Raw genomic sequence first — 20,192 nt, 5'->3', positions numbered from 1 at the left:
CTGTTCATATGTTAAAAGATAGAAGTAATGTTATCTATATTTAATTCTCTGTACAATCTAATTAGTCATGCTATTATTCCTGTGTACAACCAAATTTAGGATTTTAATGTTGTATTTAATTTAAAACTCTGATTCATAACTACTTTATCTATTAAGCAGCATTTACATTTAGTCTAGAAGATTAAGTAACATGATACTTGAATATAATACCTTGTGAATGAAGTAGTTAGTAAATAAATACTGAGCTGATAATATGTTATTTATAATTTCAGAATATCTTCTGACCAAAAAAAAAAATGAGTGTTGTAGAAACAAGTTACTGTCATCTTTTGCTATGTTTTGCAAGAAGCACTAGTAGACTAAAATTTAACCTGTTAAGACTACGTCATTTATTCAAAAAGAGGAGACGAGCTTCTTAGGTGGATACTAGGGAAAGGGCAGACCCCCAAAGCACTAGAGAACTTTAAAAAGTAATTCAAAGAAATTCAGCTGAAAGAACATCTTAGGAATGATTAAGGACCTAGGGGATGGATGCTATTATCTTCAGTATGCACCAATGACATAATATTAATAATAAATAATTGCTTTCCTCAGCTTGGTGTATTAGAAGGAGGGTGAATAGAACAGCCCTGCTTAGAAGGAAGTATCCAAAAAACAAAACCAGAAGACTCATGCTTACTTGAATCTGTGGCATTTCTGCTCTACTTAGACATTTGAGAAACATCCAATTTATGACAATTGTTAAAATTCTAACTTTCAAAACCCAGGTCAAGTGACATGCTGTTCTACAATATTTTTTCTCATTTTGAATATTTCTATAGCATTTCTTGTCTTTCTTGAGGCATTTGTTCTGGGTTTTTATAGGACATAGTTGCATGTTTTTGTTTATAACCAAATTAGACACAAACACACATTGAGAGTGACTGTGTCTTTACTCACTATCCTCTAAAGCATTTTCTAGCAGGGCATTAATAAACATTGATTTAAAAAAAAAAAGAGTAGAGCATTGACAAAGAATAAAGTACAGTAATTTTCCCAAGATATGAAATAAAATATCCCTACTATTCCACCCCCATTTTTTCTTTTCTTTTCTTTTTCTCTTTCTTTTAAAAAATGTTTAGTCAAATTTAATTCAATCCTTATAATCCTTTCACTTTCTTAACCTTTTACTTCTCATATTTCAAAGTCAAGTACGGGCAGAAATGTGTACAAATTATCTTTTCATGCAAATTTGTGGGAAGTCTGAATCTATTTTAGATCTGTTGGCATTAGTGTAAGTATTTGGGCATAAAGTTTACAGTAGTAAGAAGATCATGGTTAAAATTTCTGTCCCTAGATATTTCTACCAAGAAAGGATAGTGACAGCAGGAGCTTTGGGAACAGAATTACATGGTGGGTTGTTGCCAAACTGGAGACTGTTGCTGGGGAGAAATATGTGATGTATACAACTGATACCCTGGAGAGTTTTTTTAAAAAAATAGTACAAAGGAACCCAAGATTTTGCTGCCTTTTGTCAGTGAACACCTATTATCTTCTGTCTTGCTTCCTGCCCTCCCTTCCATCCTCCATCCCTTTCTTCTTTCCTTCCTTCTTCCCTCCTTCCCTTCATCTCCTTCACGCTCTGTTTCCCCAACCCCCACCAAATGTTTCAATTTCCCATTTTGGTAAGTGTTAGCATACAATAGTATTTTGTTAGCAAGTGAACTAAACAAATTAAAGATTGGGCTTCAGGGATTCCCTGGTGGTCCAGTGGTTAAGAATCCATCTTGCAATGTGGGGGACGCCAGTTTGATCCCTGGTCGGGGAATTAAGATCCCACAAGCCGCGGGACAACTAAGCCCGCAAGCTGCAACTACTGAGCTCATGAGCTCTGTAGCCCGCACACAGCAACAAAGAGCCTGCGCGCCACAACTAAGACCAGACACAGCCCAAAAAAGAAAAAAAAAGAAAAAAAGATTGGGCTTCAGAGTCTTTAATGGCTGAAGACAGAGATGTACTAGGGAATTACTAAATGACTATTGAGCCATAAATTTGTGGATTAGTGAAAGCTAGAGCAGATCATAAATCAACCTTTAAGTGGTTAAGACAAAGTGCACCAAGAACTGACAAAAGAAATTCAGGATCTGTATTCAAGTGTAAGAATTTTCCTGAGGGTCAGATGGCTAATACAGTAGGGAACAATAAGTTTCAACTATCAGTTTAAAGAGTATAGTCACATTGCTCAGGAAATTCAGTCTCAAACAGCCTAAGATTGCCAAAATAGTTTAAGAACTATCTGAGCAAAACTAAGAATTTTACCATCTACCATCCCAAATAACTTTTTATTTGTATTCTTGAACAAAGGCCAGGATTTTTTTTTATCTGGTTCTCATTATTAACATTGCTGAAGTATCAGAAGATATTAACTGGGAAAATATTGAGGTGATTTCACAATTTCTCAGGAATTCAGGTTTCCCAACTTGAAACTGAGCCATAGCAACTCTTCAAATTCTCTGCAAATTTCATTAAAAAAATAAGCAGTCTCAATATACTTAATCAGAACATTTTTTCTCCCAGTTTACTTTTTCTTCTGTACACTACATGACATTATTAGAAATCCACTTTAACAAAACCCACTCCTTTTTCCCCATAAAAATAACAATTAATTTACATTTGATCATTGCATAAAGAGACTGATCCTCTACCAAGAAGTCTTTCAATCATGAAAAGTGAAAACGGGGATTATTATAAAGGTCTGTTTGTGACTTATGAAGTTTATTCTGTAGGTACATAAGACTCAATTCTATATTTAATTTACAGGTTTTTTTTCTGCCAAACTAGTACTTAACCTATATTCTATTGCTATAAATTAATGCAATAAGATACTAGATAATATTCATTAATAAGAATATCCTAAAAAGAAAAGTTTAAAATTACCTACTGACAAATATTTTGAAATAGGTTGTAGCAGCTTTCTTTCTTTTTTTTTAAAACTTTTTATTTTATATTGGAGTATAGCCAATCAACAATGTTGTGATAGTTTCAGGTGCACAGCAAAGCGACTCAGCCATACCTATACATGTATCCATTCTCCCCCAAACTCCCCTCCCGTCTATGTAGCAGCTTTCTTTTAAATCATAAAGACACATAAGATTATTTTCAAACTTTTTTGAAAAAATCAATAGCTTTTAGAATACTAGATGTAAATACTATATTTAGGCTCTCCTAGTTTACATATACATTTAAATAAATTTTATGCTCTTTTGCAAGATATTGGTCCTATAGGATTTTAAACAAATACAAGTTTTCATGTTTCTAGAAGCTTTATAATCAAGATAAAATGACTTTTAACATTATTAAAAAAATTAAGCCTTAAAAATAGACTTTCATTCTCATTTTTCTTAACTAAGTTGTAGTTGACCTTTTGCCTAGGCAACAGTAAATTTCATAATTAAGAAAAAGTTTCCTAGTGATTTATGTTTGTTGCAAAATAACATAGGTCTCCTGAGGGCAAAGACTAGAATTTTTGCACTTTTTTTCTTTTTTTTCCACTTTTAAAAACTGTGGTAAAATACATGTAAAATAAAATTTACCATATTAACCATTTTTAAGTGTACAGCTCAGTGATATTTTTTCCAGGTTTACTGAGATAAAATTGACATATAACATGGTGTAAGTTCAAGTTATAAACATGTTGATTTGATATACTTACATACAGCAAAATAATTATCACCGTATTGTTACCTGACACTTCTATTACTCACATAATTACCACTTTTTTTGTGTGGTGAGAACATTGGTCTACTCTCTTAACAACTACCAGTATATAATGTGTTATTAACTCTGATCACAATGGTGTGTATTAAATTCCCTGAGTTTATTCAACTTCTTACTGTAAGTTTGTACTCTGGACCAACATCTCCCCATTCCCCCCACTCTCCAGCTCCTGGTAACCACCATTCTACTCTGTTTCTACAAGTTCAGCTTTTTTAGATTCCACATATAGGTGATATCAATACAGTATTTATCTTTCTCTGTCAGACTTATTTCACTTATGTTGTCACAAATGTCAGGATTTCCTTTTTCATGGCTTAAGAATATTCCATTGTATATACATACATACCATATCTCTTTCTATTCATCTGTTGACAGACATTTAGGTTGTTTTCATATTTTGGCTATTGTGAATCATGCCTCAATGAACATGGGAGTTTAGATCGTACAGTAGTTCTATTTTTAATTTTTTGAGGAAACTCCATACTGCTTTACATAGTGGCTCCATCAACTTACATTCTCACTAGGAGTTCATAGGCGTTCCCTTTTCTCTACATCCTTGCCAATACCGGTTATTTCTTATCTTTTGAGATTAGCCACTCAGACAGGTCATACTTCATTGTGGTCTGACTTGCATTTCCCTGATGATTAGTGACGTTGAGCACCTCTTCATGTACCTGTTGGACAATCTGTATATCTTCTTTGGAAAAATGTCTATTAAGATCCTCTGCCCATTTTTAAACTGTACTGTTTTTTATTTCCTATTGAGTTGTATGAGTTCCTTATATATTGTGGATATTGACCTCTTATCAGATATAAGACTTGCAAATATTTCCTCCCATTCCATTAGTTGGCTTTTCATTTTGTTGATGGTTTCCTTCACTGTGTAGAAGATTTTTAGTTTGATGTAGTTCCACCTGCTGATTTTTGCTTTTATTGTTTGTGCTTTTGGTGTCATATCCAAAAAATCATTGCTCAGACCAATGTCAAGGAGTTTTTCCTATGTCTTAAGAGTTTTATGGTTTCTGGTCTTACATTTAAGTCTTTAATCCATTTCAAGTTCAGTTTTGTGAGTGGTGTAAGACAGAGGAAGTCCAATTTCATTTTTCTGCATGTGGTTATCCAATTTTGCCAATACCATTTATTGAAGAGATTATCCTTGAGTAGTCTTGACTCTCTTGGCAAATATTAATTGACCATATGCAGGCATTTATTTGTGGGCCCTCTATTCTCTTCCATTGGTTTATGTCTATTTTTATACTAGTACCATACTGTTTTGATGACTATAGCTTTGTAACAGAGTTTGAAAACAAGAAGTGTGATGCCTCCAACCATGTTCTTCTTTTTCATGATTGCTTTGACTATTCAGGGTCTTTTGTACTTCCACAAAAATTTTAGGATGGTTTTTTCTATTTCTGTGGAAAATGCCATTGAATTTTGATAAGAATTGCATTGAATCTATAGATGGCTTAGTGCAGTATGGACATTTTAATAATATTAATTATTTCAATCCATGAATATGGGATATCTTTCCAATTGTTTGTGTCTTCTTTAGTTTCTTTCCTCAAAGTCTTTCTTTCCTCAAAGTCTTATAGTTTTCAGTGTATAGGTCTTTCACTTCCTTGGTTAAATTTATTCCTAAATACTTTATTGTTTTTGATGCTATGGTAAATGGAATAGTTTTTCTTTATTTCTTTTCAGATAGTTTGTAGTTAGTGTATAGAAACACAATTGATTTCTGTATGTTGATTTTGTATCCTTCAACTTGACTGAATTCATTGATTTTTTTCTAAATGTTTTTGGTTAAGTCTTTAGGATTTTCTACATGAAAGATCATATTACCTGCAAAGACAATTCTACTTCTTCCCTTCTGGTTTGAATATCTCTATTTCTTTGTCTTGTCTGATTGCTCTATCTAAGATTTCCAGTACTTTGTTGAATGAGAATGTTCAGAGTGGGCACCCTTGTCTTGTTCCTGATCTTAGAGGGAGAGCTTTCATTCTTTCACCATTGAATGCGATATTAACTCTGAGTTTGTCAAATGTGGCCATTATTATGTTGAAGTATGTTCCTTCTAGATCCAGTTTGTTTAGAGTTAATATTATGAAAGGATATTGCATTTTGTCAAATGCTTTTTCAGCATCTATTGAGATGATCATATGATATTTGTTTTTCATTCTATTAATGTGGTGTATCATATTTATTGATTTGCAATGTTAAACCATCTTTGCATCCCAGGGATAGGCTAAAGGCTCATCAATATTATCTTTACAAATAATCAGTTCTTAGTTTTATCAATCTTTTCTATTGGTCTTCTGGTTTCTATTTCATTTATTTCTGCTCTTCTCTTTATTATTTCCTTCCTTCTGCAAACTTTGGACTTTATTTGTTCTTCTTTTTCTAGTTCCTTTGAGATGTAAAGTTAGTTACTTGAGATCTCTTTTTTTCTTAACTTATTGCTATAAATATCCCTTTTAGAACTGCTGTTGCCGCATCAGATAGGTTTTCATATACTGTATTTCCATTTTCATTTCTTTCAAGATATTTTAATTTCTTTTTTGATTTCTTCTTTGATCCACTGGTTGCTCAAGAGTGTGTTGTTTAATTTCCACTATTTGTAAAATTTTCAGCTTTCCTCCTGTTATTGATTGCAAGTTTCATGTTGTTACAATGGGAAAAATACTTGGTATGATTTCAATCTTCTTAAATTTGCTAAGACTTATTTTGTGTCCTATCATATAATATTCTTAGAGAATGTTCCGGGCATGATTGAGAAGAAGTGTATTCTGCTGCCATAGGATGGAATGTCTGTATATGTCTACTAAATCCATTTGGTCTAAATATTGGTTCAAGTCCAATATTTCCCTGTTGATTTTCTGTCTGGATGATCTACCCACTGTTGAAAGTGGGGCAGTGAAGTCCCTGACTATTAATTTATTGCTGTCTATCTCCCTTCAGATCTGCTAGTATTTGCTTAATATATTAAGGTGCTCTGATGTTGAGTGTACATATATTACAACTGTTATGTCTTCTTGATGAATTGACCCCATTTTTATTATATAATGACCTTCTTTGTCTCTTTTTAGCAATTTTGGCTTAAAATCTAATTTTTCTGATATAAGTATAATTATCCCTGCTCTCTTTTGGTTTCCATTTAGATGGAATAACTTTTTCCATCCTTTCACTTTCAGTCTATGTGTGTCTTTAAAGCTGAAATGAGTGTCTTATAATGTCTTATAATGCAAATAAGTTGGGTCTTTTTTTTCATCCATCCAGCCATTCTATGTCTTTTGATTGGAGAAGTCAATATATTTACATTTAGACTAGTTATTGACAGGTAAGGATTTACTAATGTCATCTTATTGTTTTCTGGTTGTTTTGTCTCTTGTTCCTTTCTTCCTCTCATGTAGCCTTCCTTTGTGAATTGGTGATTTTCTGTAGTGGTATGCTCTGATTTCCTTCTCTTTATCTATTGTGAATCTACTGTAGGTTTTTGCTTTCTGGTTCCTATGAGGCATATATAAAACTTCTTGCAAGTTTTACTCTCCCCCTTTTATGTTTTTAATGTCATAATTTTCCTCTTTTTATATTGTGTATTCATTAATAAATTGTACTAGTTATAGTTATTTTAATACTCTTGTCCTTTAACCTTTATACTAAGAGTTAGATGGTTAACACACCACCATAATACAGTATTAGAGTATTATGAATTTGACTATATATTTACATTTACCAGGGTTGTATATTTTCATATGTTTTCCTGTTACTAATTAGCAGCCTTTCATTTCAATTTGAAGAATTCCTTTCAGCATTTCTTGTAAGGCATGTCTAATGAACATGAATTCCCTCAGCTTTTATTTGTCTGGGAAAATATTTCTCCTTCATCTCTGAAGGCTAGCTTTGCTGATAATGCACTTTCTTAAGTCTGAGAAATGTCTTTTATTGCTCAGGGTATAGCTATATTTAAGAACTGTATCTATATTATAAATGAAATCTAAAATAGTGAAAAATATAAAATTTATGTATACAATTTTATCTGCATTAAAAGAGTAGATTCTATGATGTAACAGAATATTTTCCTCATGATTCTATGCTTTAAAACCTAAATAAGAAATTAAAATCGGTCTACTTAATGCATTAATGTCTGAAACTTAAACTTTGGCAGTATTATTTAGTTTTCAGATCCAGAACATTTCCCAAAAGTATTCTAAAGCACAGACAGAAAGAGACAGTGATTCTGCTGTCTGTTATCTATTTTGTGTTAAATATAAGTATTCATAGCACTGCTCACATCCAATATTTTTTTACTGCCAATACAGTTCTTCATCCTTCTACACTTCAGATAGTTTCCTACTACTCTGATAGGTCTTACTTTAAAGAAAAAACCCCACAAAGCCTCATCTGCATAATTACAACATATGATCTAAAAATTAGTCCATTGGGCAGGACTGTACAAACACTTTCTAACAAAGGAAGAAGAGGAAGAGAGATGTGATGGCATCATACTTGATGTAACTTTTATATTTGCTCTTGTAATATAATTTCAGCATAGGTGCTCTACTACGTTCCACAGAATAGTCCTCTAACACAGTAGGAGTACTGTTGTGATGTCGACCTAACCCAGGGTGATGACAGATGGAAAAATTACTGGGTCAGATGAATTTAATTTTAATTTTATTTAAATTTAATTTTCTCTTACCCACAATGAATATTCCAAATTTTCAAGTATAACTTTCTGTTTAGACATCTGTAAATTGTTATGAAGGCAGATAGTTTAAAACTTCAGAAGAAAAATGTTCCTTTTAAATATTTCTATGCTTACTTTTACCCTCATTATTAGAGTAAAATATTTTTAATTAAGGTAGTTTCAAATCATTAATTAATTATATAACAGAATTGTGATAAAGATTATTTCACAGAGGCTCTTAAAACATAATTGAACAATTTTAGAACATATGAACATATGCAGCCTGATGGAAAGACTACTATACTATCCAAGAACTATTAATTTTTTTGTGAGAAGAGATAATCTGACATCTAAGGCAATATACTTACTCTTTGGACTAGCCTGCTACTCCTTTAGACTAACATCTATAGTCTTTGAATGTTCATTACAATGATGTGAAAATGAAAAGAATTGTTATTATCCTGGAAACTATTATAATCAAAGCAGTAATAAAACTTTTAGGATAATTTTTATTTCCTTAATTGCATCTCTCAATAAAAACATGCTTAAAGATTACCTACAGAAGAGCTTAAGGAATCAAGATAATTCAAAAGCAAAAGGATATTGTTCATTGTGTTATAAGAAACTTTACCTACCTTTGTGGAATATAGAACATATGTTGTGGAGGTGGTTTATATAGGATTCCTTCATACACAGGCCAGAGCCCACTTAAAATTCTGAAGAGAGAACTTTTCCCACAACCATTGGGACCAGTTATCAAAAGATGCATTCCTTCTTCTACCTAACATAAGAAATAAAATTAGAAATTACAATATGTAAAAATGGTTTCATTTGGCAGCATTTAAAAGGGATTTGTTTTTAAACTTTCAAACACATGATAACCTAGGATGGGCAAGGAATCGAAGAAAAATATATCGGGATTGAGACCATCAAATCTGGCTTTTGACTATGCTCTGACGCTAAAAGCATCACAAAATAATCCAATTCCAAAGAAATGGATCTTCTTCAAATGAGCACTGACTTCCCAAAATTTTCATTGAGGTCTTGCCATCACATACTACACAAATACATAGGAACATAACCACGTGGAAATAAGAAATTGGAAAAATTTAATTTAAATTAAAATAGATTGATTTTATTTATATTAATATTTGATTAAATTTACTTCAATTAAGATACAACTTTGTTGTATTTGTAAGTTGGAGTTCTACAAGTCAGCTGGGTTGTTTAATTCAGTAGTCTGAAATGTTACAGAAATTACAAAAGCCCATAATGAGAGACATAAAATGATTCTAATTTTGGTTTATTCACAGATGGAGAAAATACATTTATGAAATTAAGACAGAGACAAGCAAGAAGACTGTAATTTAGTCTTATGTCTAGGGATGAATTAAGCTATTTATTGATTGTTGATTGGATGATTCTCTTAGAATCTTTCAGCTTATTTATCATTTAAACAGTTAAATTTCATGACTTCTTATTCCACCCAATAGGATCAGGAAGTTGTCAATGTGCTATCTTAAAGGTATTGTAAGGGTCAAGAAAAAGGAACATTATTTAAAACTCTGATTTACTTCTAAGAACAAATGATATTTTATAATCAGTGACTAAATAATGAATATAGTATGAAAGTACAAGAGGCAGAAATTTACAGTATGCCTGTATATATAGCTTTGTACAGTATTAGATACATATATCTAAGGTCCATGATGTAGAATACATTATGTTGAAAACTCAAAGGTGAAAGAGCATTATATTACTTGTATTATGTCAGTATAAGGAACCATATCCATGTATATCCATTACTCATTTGCCGTGTATAACATAAGCTAAAATATTTTTGCTGAAAGAAGGTGGTAGGGAGAGGAAGCGGGGGAGGGAGGAAGGGAAGGAAAAAAAGCTTGATATGAAGGTTAGATAAAAGAACTAAGAATGTATGTAATAAATATATGTAAAGCAAAAATGGTTCAGATTTATATTGTAAGTAATTAGTCATTTCCTCGGCAAACATTGATTGAATATCTAAATGTGCTTGACATTCTTCTAGGCACAGAAGTTACAGTGCTGCTCAAGACAAAGTCCCTGTTCTTATGGAGCTTACATTTCAATGGCAAAGATGGCAATAAACACATGAACAAAAAATTAACTAGTCGTAAATGCTATTATGATAGCAAAAATGGAAGATGTGTTAGGGAAAGATGGTGGCATTGTGAGGTTGGCAGGGGAAGGGGGCTTCTTTTGATTAGGTGGTCAGGAAAGTCCTCTTTGAGGAGATACCATTTTGCCTTAGCCTGGTGACAAGAAGCAACAAGTAAGATGTGGTGGAAGAGCATTCCAGGCAATAAAGATAGCTACCACAAGGACATAAGACAGGTGCAAGCTTGAGTCTCTAAAATCTGACCACAGATATTTTTTCTCCCTAATTGTAGGCAAACTGAAATGCCATTTTAATAGAATAAAGTTAAAAAAAATCCTGGGAAGAACCCAGAAAGGGTTTTGTGATTTGCTCTGCTCTTTCAGTAGAGAGAGGATTAAGAAAGTTTAATTTTATAGAAGCATAAACACTTTTCAAATGATTTTTTAAAGGTATGTGCCATGGAAAAGGTATATAAACAAAATATTTAATAGGGTCATTCTCTACTAGGAATTCTCAGAAGTTTAACACATTTTGAGTCATAATAGAAGACTTTTCTACATTCATATTATTTTTTAGCATAAGTTCTCTGATGTTTAGTAAACAGTGTGAGGCAAAAGAATTCCCACATTTACTGAAATTTTCTTCTCCAAATGGTTTTTTAATTCCAAAAGGCTAACATAAGAATGAGAATGTTTTCCTCTAGAAACCTGTTTATTTATCAATCCATGCAGAGGAAACAAAATTTTGTATTATACTTTGGGGACCTGAGACTTTAAATAAAACTCCCTGTCTGACTCAGAAATAAATAATTATCATAAAAGTATACTATATTAACATATACCTTTGTAGAACCTCAAAATTTATGACACTTTCACTAGATTAAGTATTTTAAAATTCATTTTATATAAAAATATACTGAGCTCTGAATTTTTTCACAGAAAGAGTGTTATGTGTCCACAATAATGTATTTAGTTAGTAGGTGGCAGAATTCAAGACTCTTCCTCTATTTAATAAATGGAGCAACAAGAATTGATATTATGAAACCTAACCTGATGAAAAACCTCTATACAAAATCATACATTAAAAATTGCTAAAGTATTAGCAAATAGTTAAATATCCCATGTAGGCCTCTTCAAAGGCTTTATTTTAAATCTACTTAAGATTATGCTGCATCATTAGCACCTTATTGCTACTCTACAGGTCCATTAATGGAAAAATAGAGCCCAACCAAATTGTAGTTAAAATACAATTTCTCTTACGTTTATTAACACGGAATTTCTCCCTTTTCAGTACTTCTCATCCTCTTCCAGCAGGCTTATGCATTTTCAAATATATCTTTAATAATTAAACCTAGGCTAAGGTCCATATTAAAATCATTAAATGCACATATAGAGTCATGTTTCTAATTCTGTTATCAAGTCCAATCATGTCATTGTTTGAACTAAGCACAGATAACTCCATTATACTTATCAGCAAATTATTTTGTACTTGAATTCCAAAATGTGTGTTTGAATTTTACAATACTTTAAATCAGGGTCTCAGATTTATTAGCTATTTTTGCACCTTAGTTTTTGTAATCAAGACAGAGTATTAAATAACAAATAACTATTATTCTCAACAGAATTAAAAGCTAAATTCCAATTCATGAATCTTCTGATCATTTTTTCCTAATAGAAGATGTGATTATTGAAAATATAAATTAAATTTAGAGAATATAAACTTGCTGATGACTTCTCTCATATTTTAGTAAATATATAACAATATAGGCTTGTATTTTTTGAGTAACTCCTATAAGGAAAAAAAATAAAATGTATTTCCAGATATTAATTTCTGAAGAAATTTCCTATTGTTCCCAAAAGTTACTTTGTACAGGTTCTCAGTGTACTCTAATTTTGATTTTCAACCAGGCCATAAAGCGGTAGAAATCAAATTTTTCTTTCTCTCTGCTTTCTGAGGAAGTAACTGCTTCTGTAATTGAGCCTCTATGCATACCTTTCTCGATTTCCCCTCCTTTCCATATGCTCCTCCAAGTATTTAATATAAAGTACATGAATTCTGAGTTGTTTTGTATTATTGTGTTCGCAACAATCAGAAGATTCTTGAATATCATCTTACTTTGAACTTTAGCTTGGAAGCCACCACTTCTCCCGTTGGTGTAATTATGGGAACATTTTCACAAATAATTCCATGATCCACATCAATAACTTTTCCTATAAGTTAAGGAAGAGTTTAAGTTTCAAAAGCTATCATGTGTTATTGCTAATTAAATAACTTAAAGTATAATGTAGCATAACAGATAAATTCACTATAAAGATAATTCACATTAATGAATCATAGAAATAAATGTAAATATAGATATCTATATCTAAAGAAAGTCTAATGTAAATTTGCACATTTTGACATATCTATTTGGAAAATCTTTCTCAGAAATATTATTTTACTGTAATATGATGTTAATATCATAATGAGAGCAAAGCTAAACTCTATCTGGTATAACCCAGCCACACTGTTTATAACTACTTATTTCTCTCAATTAAACTTTCCTATAGAAAAAAAACAGTTGTAAAAAGGAAATTAAGACATAGAAAACTATAATTTTTAAAACTATAATAACCAAACCAAATGACAGAATGATGGAGAACAGTATGACATTAGCTCTAATTCTGTTATTTGAATTTTAAATGCAAACAATTCATTTTGCCATATGTGCAGTTTCTAAAAATAATTCTAGACATTTTGTCCTAAATAAAAGTAGCATAATATTTTTTATGGTAACATTAGTCACTACTTCTCAAAATGCAGCACTAACTTTAGGAATAACTGTTTAAATAACTAAATGTTGGTTCCTTACATCTGTTCAAAGCTATCTTCTAAAAAACTTTGGTTCTGTTGATAAACATTTAAATATAGAAAAAATATAAAAACATTTGAGTTTAATACCTTTGATTTCCAATGTCTCACTGAGGGGTAATTCTATGTTAACTCCACTCTTGCTATGGTTTTCAGACTCTTGCAAGACAGCAGTTCTCTTATAAATGCCTCTTTTTACTTCATCAAAGACCCAAAACATGTTGTATACTCGAGCAGTATAGCCTGCTAATTCAGTTATCTAAAACCAACATAGGGAGATAAAACAGTATACTCAAGACAGACTTTTAAACAAATATGCAATCATATAAGCTTCTTGATTTAATGTTAAAGATCCTATTTTATTATACTTGAAAAGTAGATAGTACATCTGATAACTAAAGCCAGTAACACTAAAAAACTTACCAAGAAAGCAGCATAGCAAGTTGACAGCTTAAGTTTGATTGGAATTAAAAAACACATAAAAATTATTCATTCAAGTCAGGGTTCAAAGTGAAATGTAAAGACTTCAGAATATTAGTTATTATTAGTTATTATTAGAGACTTAAAAATCTTTCAATCAATTTTCTGATTTGGCCCCTGTTTGCAAGAAAATTTGATTTCCAGAAATTAGAAGTTTTGTGAAAAGCTTAAATCCATTCAGTGAAATAATGATTCTTTATTTTGATATCTTTTTTCAATTAAAAATAGATTTTAAATAGAAGAAAAATGCATATTTTTCTTATTATGAAATGACATTTCTTAGTCAAACTGATTGTCAAAATTCCTAAGTTTAGCCAGAGAAAATACCCCTGCTAGTGGATACCAATATTGGGCGTGAGTTCAGTGAAAAGCTTTAAATCCTTTTCAGTCCAAATCCCACAAAATTCAGCTTCTTTTCAAGCCAAACATGATTTATATGCCCAAAGAAAAATATTAAATATGACTTTTTTTCTAGATGAGATAAATCTCTGCTTTAGTTCAAAAGGCTCAATAGAGTGGTATATTGCTCCTATTCTGCCAGTTGTCCAATTTAGGTTGAATCTCTGCTGCTTTTCTATTAAAAGAACACCTTGTTATCAAGGTGACTCATCTGAAAGGTGACTCATGGCCTGTCAAGACCATCTTTCTCAGTGAAAAGGAAGCAACAAAAACCATTCCCTTACAGAACTGTTTAGTAGGAAATTGGTATCAATAAGCAAGGCATGTCACTAATAAATGTCTCTTAAACAATAAACTATGGACTAATACATTACCAACATTGTGTAAGATTTTTGTGTGTGCAAAACTTAAACAGTGAATGAGCAGGTATTATTGTTAAAAGCTTTCTACCACATGTCTCTACTGTGTGAGAGGTCTATAATTAGATTAGTATTTCATTTCTATATATTAATGTTATAGCTATTATATAGGATAATTTCTAAACTGTTATCTAGAAGAATCTCTTGAGTTCCCAAGTAGAGGAAATCAGAACTAAGGATTAACAAAATATGGATCCAAAAGAAACCTAAGTAAAAAAAAAAAAAAAAAAAAAAAAAAGAAACCTAAGTAAATATAGTTGCATTAAAAAAGTCTGAAACAAATGTGGAGGTCAATTAAAGAAAGGCAGGAGGCATTGAGTTAGTAGACCAGGATGCAGGGATGAATGGGCAAAGAGTGTCAAAAAAAAAAAAGAAATGAGAATGTGACTGTGGACAAATTACTTTGGGATATAAGACAAGGGGGTTTGTCTAAAAAGAAACCTTGTTCCCTCTAGAGCTAGTGGAGAATCCATGATGCTTTCATGTGCTTTCACAGGAGTAATAAGATTCTTTAGAAGTAAAAGTTCTATGATTCAATGTACATACAGGCAAAATGAATTGAATGTGAGATATATAAAAATTTTGATTTCTCATTTAACTTTAATAATAAGTAATTTATTAGCTGAAAAAGCTATCCCCAAAACTGTGTCTCCAGATTATCAAAATTACTATTTGAAAAAAAGTTTTAATTGAGTTGTCTTGCTTTGTGGCCCTAAACAACTGGTTTTACCTTTTTTAAAAAAACCCAATTCAACAAATCAGTTGTTAAATGAGATTGAAAAGTTTTGTCAGCAAATCACAAACTTTGCAACTATCTTATATAATTTATTCAAGGATAATTTAATAGGTAGCTAAATTTATAATGATGCTCTGGCAATTTATATTGATACAAAAGCCACAAGAGTAATTAATAGTGAGAATGACTGTCCATGGGAATATTATTTAATATCTGAATTGAATAAAGTGATTTTTAATCTTAACCCTGTGCTATCTGTAGGTCTTATTACCATTCTCTCAGCAAATATTTACTGACCATATACAATATTCCAAGCATTAAAATAGATATTAGGAATGTAAAGATGAATAAGATAGTTCCTGCTTTCCACTCAGCGTCTTATGCAAAAGACAGATAATTATATGTGGTAAATAAAGCACCAGATGTACTATGAACACAGAGGAGGAAGACCCAGAACTGCAGGGAAGTCAGAAAGAAAGTAGTATTACAAAAGGGTTTTTTATACATGGTTGGTAAGGCTTGACTTGTCCTGAAGTATAAGTAAAAGTTTGCAAGGTATATAAGTAATATTATTGGCTAACACTTATTAAAGTGCTTACTATCAAAACAACTCTACAAAGTCATCACTATCATTATCCCCATTTTACAGATGAAGAAACAGACACAAACAGGTCAAGTTCATATAATTTGTAAATACTGCAGCAAGAATTTAGATTTAGGCACTCTGGCTCCAAAATCCATACCAAAGGACATTTTAGTAAAATTTAAGAGCAAATATGTCATACTATAGACAGAAAAAGGAGTTGACAATTGAGAGTATAAAAACTGAAAGGTATTAGCAGCAATAGACTTGGGAGTTGTTGTCCTTTATCTTGATTATACTCTTAGCAATTTTTGGTAGAGAAAAGATGTTTCCAAAATAATAAACATATGTGGTAATTTACATTTTTGCTTGATTTCCATATATCTTATTTTAATCAAATTGATAACAAGAAATGCAAGTACCTCTTTGTATGAAGACATAATCCTTTCAATAGCATCAGCTCCAGAGGCCAATAAATTTCGAGCAGTGGTAAATGCTTCTGTCCGCTCACTAACCATAGCTTGCTTTCGATCATCCTCTAGATCTAAAAGCAAATTACAAAACTGTTGAATTTTTTAAGTAACTAAATGTTTTGTTTTGTACTATGCGACTGTGACTAAAACAACCGCATGAAAATTTTTCATTAGTATCAGCAATTTCCTAGAAATTAATGAATTATTTAAAAAATAGTGTTTGTACCAGATTTTATTTAAATCTTCCTTTGTCTTATTATTTTTCTAGAAGGAGAGTTAGAAGAATTAAATCTATAGGAATTAAGACTATTTTCATTTAGCATTCTTTCAACCCTTACCAAAGTCAACGTCCTGCCCTTATTAGAGCTAGGTAATAAAATACTACTGATTCAGTCAATAAAATACCATTAACTAGAATCTAAGCAAATATTTCAAGTGTGATTTCTTTAATAGAAATGCAAAGTAGCTGACCCTCATAATCTAGCTCTGTCTACCTGTTTCAACTTTCACCCTACAGTTTAGCAACACCCCAACCATGCAATATTCTGCTTACTCTCTGGTATTTGCATATATAATATTTTCTGACTTTAATATATTTTCTTTTTTGCCAAGCTCTTTCTTAAAGAGTTAACTCTTTAGTACAGGTTTCCCTGGAAACACTTGTCTGGCTTTTCCAGTGGACTATAAGTTCTTTAAGGGGCAAGACTGTATTTTATTCATTATTCCTAGTACTCACCAGAGTGTCTAGAACACAATACTCCTTAATGTGTATTGAATGGATGGATGGATAGATAAATATCCTAAATTACTGTCAACGCAGAATTATGGTTAAAAGCCAGAAGTCAGACTAGGTTAGAGTCCAGACTCTACTACTTATTGGCAAGTAGTAAGGTTAGTAGAGCAAGCCACTAATCTTCTCCATGCTACTTCCTCATGTGTAAATGAGGGAATTAATAGTACTATCTCAAACAATTCTATCTCAGAGGGTTGTTGTGAGATTTAAAGGGGAAATGTAAACAAAGTGTTAGCCTAATCCATAGTTTATAATAATTGCTCTTAAATGTTAGGTGTTATTACTTTCTCTAAGTGTTATTGTTATTATTGTTATTATTATCTACTCCATTTAGTATTATTCTTTAAAATTATTCTTTCCAGGTCATTACTTTAATCTTGGCAGCAGTTTGATTCTCTATCCAGTCTTTCTATGGACTATCACCAAAATTCTAAATTGAAAGCTGTAAATTAATGAAGAAATTAGAATAATATAAATAGCCATGAGCCCACTTTGCTATTTATTTTGCTTGGATTTATCTCAGTGAAAAGGTTTTTTTTTTTTTCTCCATGACATGCAAATATTTAACATGTGCCCTGCTATAACTACTGGATACTTTCACCTTTACTTGCTCATAGACAGCTCAGCTGAGTTTGAAAGAGATCCATGCAAAATATAAGGTAAAATTCACTCAGCAGATATTTACTGAACAGCAGGATTTACAAGAAATTAGGCAAGGTGTTACAGGATATGCAAGGATTAAATGTAATTTTCAGATTTCTTTCCTTAGGAAGCTTACAGTTTGATAGGAGAAAGAAGACAAGTTCCCAAATAACAATGCAGGGCAGCCTATGAGGAGAGTTAATATGACACATTTGAAGGATGCAAAAATAATTTCTCTGCAAGAGACAAGAAATGCTTCATGGAGGAGTAGACTGGGAGTGAGGCCTTGAAGACTGCATACAATTTTAAAAGATCACAAGTACAGCATAAGCAATGTCTCAAAGAAGGGAAATTTCAAGCAATGCCAATTGAATAATAACCTGGTCAAGTTACAGTATGGGTTGGTGTTAAGCACTGATTTTACTTGTGTATCAGAAAAACCATGAGTTCATGGGAACCTCCCAGTTCTAGAGTTAAGTACTGCTCTAGAAAACTATCTTTAGTTCCCTTGAAGTTAGTCTGTTTCCTTGAAGAATGAAAAAAGAAAGGCTTTGACTGTTAGTATAAGTGATGAGAGAAAGACCTGAATGGCTAAAATGGCTGGGAACAGAATGTAGATATTCTTAAACACATTTAAATGTGGGATAAAATTTAGATAGCCACAAAAAATTAACAAAGGATTCTTGCAAGCTACCAAAATAGTAACTGCTGTATCAGTTAAAGTGCTAAGAATAGTTTTGGCTCAGAGAATCTGGCTGATGATCTAAAATAATTATGGGATTTTATGAATTTGGGTTAAAAGTAGTTTGAATAATAGCTTTCACTGATAGCCTCTGTTAAGAAGAAATAAAACTGATCAGAAGAAAAGAACTACAATACTGCAGCTTGTGAAACAAAAAACACACTCACAGAAAGACAGACAAAATGAAAAGGCAAACAACTATGTACCAGATGAAGGAACAAGATAAAACGCCAGAAAAACAATTAAATGAAGTGGAGATAGGCAACGTACCAGAAAAAGAATTCAGAATAATGACAGTGAAGATGATCCAGGACCTCGTAAAAAGAATGGAGGCAAAGATTGAGAAGGTACAAGAAATGTTTAACAAAGACCTAGAAGATTTAAAGAACAAACACCTAGAAGAACTAAAGAACAAACAAACAGAGATGAATAGTACAATAACTGAAATGAAAAATACACTAGAAGGAATCAATAGCAGAATAACTGAGGCAGAAGAACAGATAAGTTACCTGGAAGACAGAATGGTGGAATTCACCGCCATGGAACAGAATAAAGAAAAAAGAATGAAAAGAAATGAGGACAGCCTAAGAGACCTCTGGGATAGCATTAAACACAACAACATTTGCATTACAGGGGTCTGAGAAGGAGAAGAGAGAGAGAAAGGACCTGAGAAAATATTTGAAGAGATTATAGTTGAAAACTTCCCTAATATGGGAAAGGAAATAGCCACCTGAGTCCAGGAAGCACAGAGAGTCTCAGTCAGGATAAACCCAAGGAGAAACATGCTGAACACATAGTCACCAAATTGAAAAAAATTAAAGACAACGAAAAATTATTAAAAGCAACAAGGGAAAAATGACAACTAACATACAAGGGAACTCCCATAAGGTTAACAGCTGATTTCTCAGCAGAAACTCTACAAGCCAGAGGGAGTAGCATGATATATTTAAAGTAATGAAAGGGAAGAACCTACGACCAAGACTACTATAGCCGACAAGGATCTCATTCAGATTTAACGGAGAAAGCAAAAGCTTCACAGACAAGCAAAAGCTAAGAGAATTCAGCACCACCAAACCAGCTCTACAACAAATGCTAAAGGAATTTCTCTAAGCAGAAAACACAAGAGGAGAAAAGGACCTACAAAAACAAACCCAATATAATTAAGAAAATGGTAATAGGAACATACATATCGATAATTACCTTAAAAGAGAATGGATTAAAAGTTCCAACCAAAGGACACAGGCTCACTGAATGGATACAAAAACAAGACCCATATATATGCTGTCTACAAGAGACCCACTTCAGACGTAGGGACACATACAGATGGAAAGTGAGGGGATGGAAAAAGATATCCCATGCAAATAGTAATCAAAAGAAAGTTTGAGTACCTATGCTCGTATCAGATAAAATAGACTTTAAATTAAAGAGTGTTATAAGAGAAAAGGAAGGACACTACATAATGATCAAGTGACCAATCCAAAAAGAAGATAAAACAATT

General features: G+C 32.0%; 1 protein-coding gene across 5 annotated transcripts in view; it reads right to left on the bottom strand.

Annotated features, from left to right (window-relative positions):
- The window catches only part of ABCD2 (ATP binding cassette subfamily D member 2), a 76,959-nt gene that overhangs the window by 44,182 nt on the left and 12,585 nt on the right, over positions 1 to 20,192 (bottom strand). For 2 of the 5 annotated variants that reach the window (XM_079937688.1, XM_079937689.1), the window contains exons 3-6: positions 16,467 to 16,588; positions 13,518 to 13,686; positions 12,693 to 12,787; positions 9,076 to 9,221 (exon numbers count right to left, since the gene is read on the bottom strand). In XM_079937688.1, the coding sequence (XP_079793814.1) occupies positions 9,076 to 9,221; positions 12,693 to 12,787; positions 13,518 to 13,686; positions 16,467 to 16,588 (532 nt within the window). The remainder of the gene's footprint in view (positions 1 to 9,075; positions 9,222 to 12,692; positions 12,788 to 13,517; positions 13,687 to 16,466; positions 16,589 to 20,192) is intronic. The other 3 variants (XM_079937690.1, XM_079937691.1, XM_079937692.1) reach the window with 2 other exon arrangements.

Source organism: Stenella coeruleoalba, assembly GCF_951394435.1.
Source record: "Stenella coeruleoalba genome assembly, chromosome: 11".
Lineage (NCBI taxonomy): Eukaryota > Metazoa > Chordata > Mammalia > Artiodactyla > Delphinidae > Stenella > Stenella coeruleoalba.
The sequence above is the reverse complement of the archived record's forward strand: the minus strand, read 5'-3'. Positions and strand labels throughout refer to the sequence as shown.